The sequence below is a fragment of the Callorhinus ursinus genome, unplaced genomic scaffold (genome assembly GCF_003265705.2).
Source record: "Callorhinus ursinus isolate GAN/ISIS: 27379988/994484 unplaced genomic scaffold, GSC_fseal_2.0 scaffold24, whole genome shotgun sequence".
Lineage (NCBI taxonomy): Eukaryota > Metazoa > Chordata > Mammalia > Carnivora > Otariidae > Callorhinus > Callorhinus ursinus.
In genome coordinates this window covers 8,658,300-8,661,175 of record NW_027397086.1, presented here as the reverse complement: position 1 = coordinate 8,661,175, position 2,876 = coordinate 8,658,300, and the positions used below count along the sequence as shown (strand labels likewise).

General features: G+C 42.7%; 1 protein-coding gene across 1 annotated transcript; it reads left to right on the top strand.

Moving 5' to 3' along the window:
- The first annotated feature begins 269 nt into the window (after window positions 1–269).
- On the top strand, window positions 270–1,214 carry LOC112836788 (olfactory receptor 1Q1-like). Its single transcript, XM_025888744.1, has one exon. The coding sequence runs from the start codon at window positions 270–272 to the stop codon at window positions 1,212–1,214; it is 945 nt and encodes a 314-aa protein (XP_025744529.1).
- The last annotated feature ends 1,662 nt before the right edge of the window (window positions 1,215–2,876 follow it).

The window sequence follows — 2,876 nt, the reverse complement described above, 5'->3', positions numbered from 1 at the left end:
AATGTAATGTATAGCATGGTGAATATACTTAATAATACTGCATCGCATATTTAAAAACTTGCTAAGAGAGTATATCCTAAAAGTCTTCATCACAAGAAAAGAATCTGTAATTATGTATGGGGATGGATGTTAACTAGAGTTAATGTGGCGATCATTTTGCAATATATACGGATATCGAATCATTATTGTGTAGACCTGAAATATAATGTTATATGGCAATTATATACCTCAATAAAAAGTGATAATCCTGTTTATTCTTATGGCAACAGATGGTCAATACCAACTGGACCGGTGTATCCCATTTTGTTCTCTTGGGCATTTCTACCCACCCAGAAGAGCAGATTCCACTCTTCCTTCTTTTTCTACTGATGTATGCAATCAACATTTCTGGGAACTTTGCCATCATCACACTGATTATCTATACTCCACACCTCCACACCCCCATGTACATCTTCCTCAGTAACTTGGCTTTGGCAGACATCTGCTTCACTTCTACCACAGTCCCCAAGATGCTGCAGAACATTTTCTCTCCTACAAAGGCTATTTCCTACATGGGATGCTTAACCCAGACTTATTTCTTCATTTGCTTTGCAGTCATGGAAAACTTCCTTCTGGCTGTGATGGCCTATGACAGATACATCGCCATCTGCTACCCTTTCCACTACCCTATGATCCTGACCAGAACGCTGTGTTCACAGATGGTGGCTCTGTGCCATATCCTCTCCCATCTTCATGCCCTGCTGCACACCTTTCTCATGGGCCGATTGATCTTCTGTGCAGATAACAAGATCCCCCATTTCTTCTGTGACCTCTACCCTCTGATGAAGATTTCCTGCTCCAGCCCCTACCTCAACACCCTGATGATTCACACAGAGGGTGTTATTGTCATCAATGGTGCTCTGGCCTTCATCATTGCCTCCTATGCCCACATCATCTCAGTGGTCCTCCAGAGCCCCTCGGCCAAGAGCAAGTGGAGAGCCTTTTCTACCTGTGGCTCCCACCTCACTGTGGTGGCTATCTTCTATGGCACACTCACATGGGTCTACTTCAGGCCCCTTACCAGCTATTCAGTGACTGAGGGTCGCATCCTGACAGTCATGTACACGGTGGTAACCCCCATGCTGAACCCCTTCATTTACAGCCTGAGGAATGGGGATGTCAAGGGAGCCTTCAGAAAATGGGTGAGCAGAATATGGACTTCATTCTTTAGATAAAACCCCAAACACAGTTCCTAGTTTTCCCAGTGATTCTGGGAAAACAGTTTTGTCCCTTACACATGTTTCCTTTAGAACTTCCCAGAAATATCTAAATTAGGTACATATTATGGATTTTCCCATTGAATATTGTCCTGACCTATCCCTTAAACCAAAGTACATGAGACTATGTATTTAGCGTAAGCCACTAGCATGACTTTAATTATAATTTAGTGTTCTCTGGGCCCGCCATTAAACAACAGGGTTGTAACATACTTAGATATAGGCAACAGAAAACAATTCTGGTTGATTCGTAGAGGAAATAAGTTTATTGAAAGTGTATGTGGGGGTGCCTGGGGGGCTCAGTTGTTAAGCATCTGCCTTCGGCTCAGGTCATGGTCCCAGGGTCCTGGGATCGAGCCCCACATCAGGCTCCCTGCTTCGGCGGGAAGCCTGCTTCTCCCTCTTCTACTCCCCCCGCTTGTGTTCCCTCTCTCGTTGTGTCTCTCTCTGTCAAATAAATAAAATATTAAAAAAAAAAAGAAAAGAAAGTGTATGTGGAACTCCTGAATTTCCACAAAGGCTAAGCAACCAGGCTCAATAAAATGGACAAGACTAAGAAAGGTCATATAGTCAGAACCACAGTCAAAATCATATCCCAGAATTGTGTGATGAGGTCACTGCTGTAGACACTAAACTCTTTTCACTCATACCGCCACCAGTACTATCAGCAATACTCACTGGGCATAACCCCCAGAGGCCTGAAAACTAGATGTGACCACCTCCAGGAAAAAAAATGCCCACTTCTTGTTCTTTACACCAATACATCTAGATTCAAAATAAGGTGATCCATGCGGCTGGCCAAGACTTGGTCAGAAGTCCATGCTCTATTTCCCAGGGAAACTGGGCAAGCAATACTGCTGCTTTTATTTTCTGTAAGTGGGAGAGAGGTTCTGCCACCCACCAAGACAAATGAAATGGCAGAACTACTCCAATATGGGAAGAGGGACATGATGACAAGTGTTTACTGTATAGGGTCAGAAGTTACAGATGTTGCAGAATTAAGCACTGTCATTCTTGTGCATCTATTGTACTTGTATGAGTTAATTTAGTAGTCAGTATCAGTGAAATAATGTAAAGGGCTCTCCAACTTGCATTTTCTTAACCTTCATTAGCTGCACCATTCAAGAATAACCTAACTCCTTTTATCTCAGCATGCTCCTAATCTTCTCTGTAGCTGATATGTGGAACCTGACTATTTTACTGGGTATTTACCTGTTGATCAATCAGTTCTGGAAACGAGAAATAGGTCCAAGAGCCAAAATGTCTACTAAAATGTCAATTCTTTAGTTTCATGGGTGTTTCCAGTTTCCTTTTCAAAAGGAAAAGGTGAGAAGGACCTCCCTGGACATGGGGCAGAAGTTGCAAGTGCAGGCCGATTTACAGGCCATTTGACAGTAGAAAGTTTCTTTTGTAGGATATAAGCAGTTACGGCACTGAACTGAGAAGAAGCTAAAACTGTGGCAAATTTGTGTAATGAGCTAGAAGAAGGGTTTCTTGGGACCTATTTGGAAGCCTTGGTCACCATCAAAACTGGTTTGAGGAGCTACACTCCTTAAGTTTTTGGCTGCATCAGGATAATAAATTCTTCCAAGATAAAGGGGGCCTGACATTTATAATATG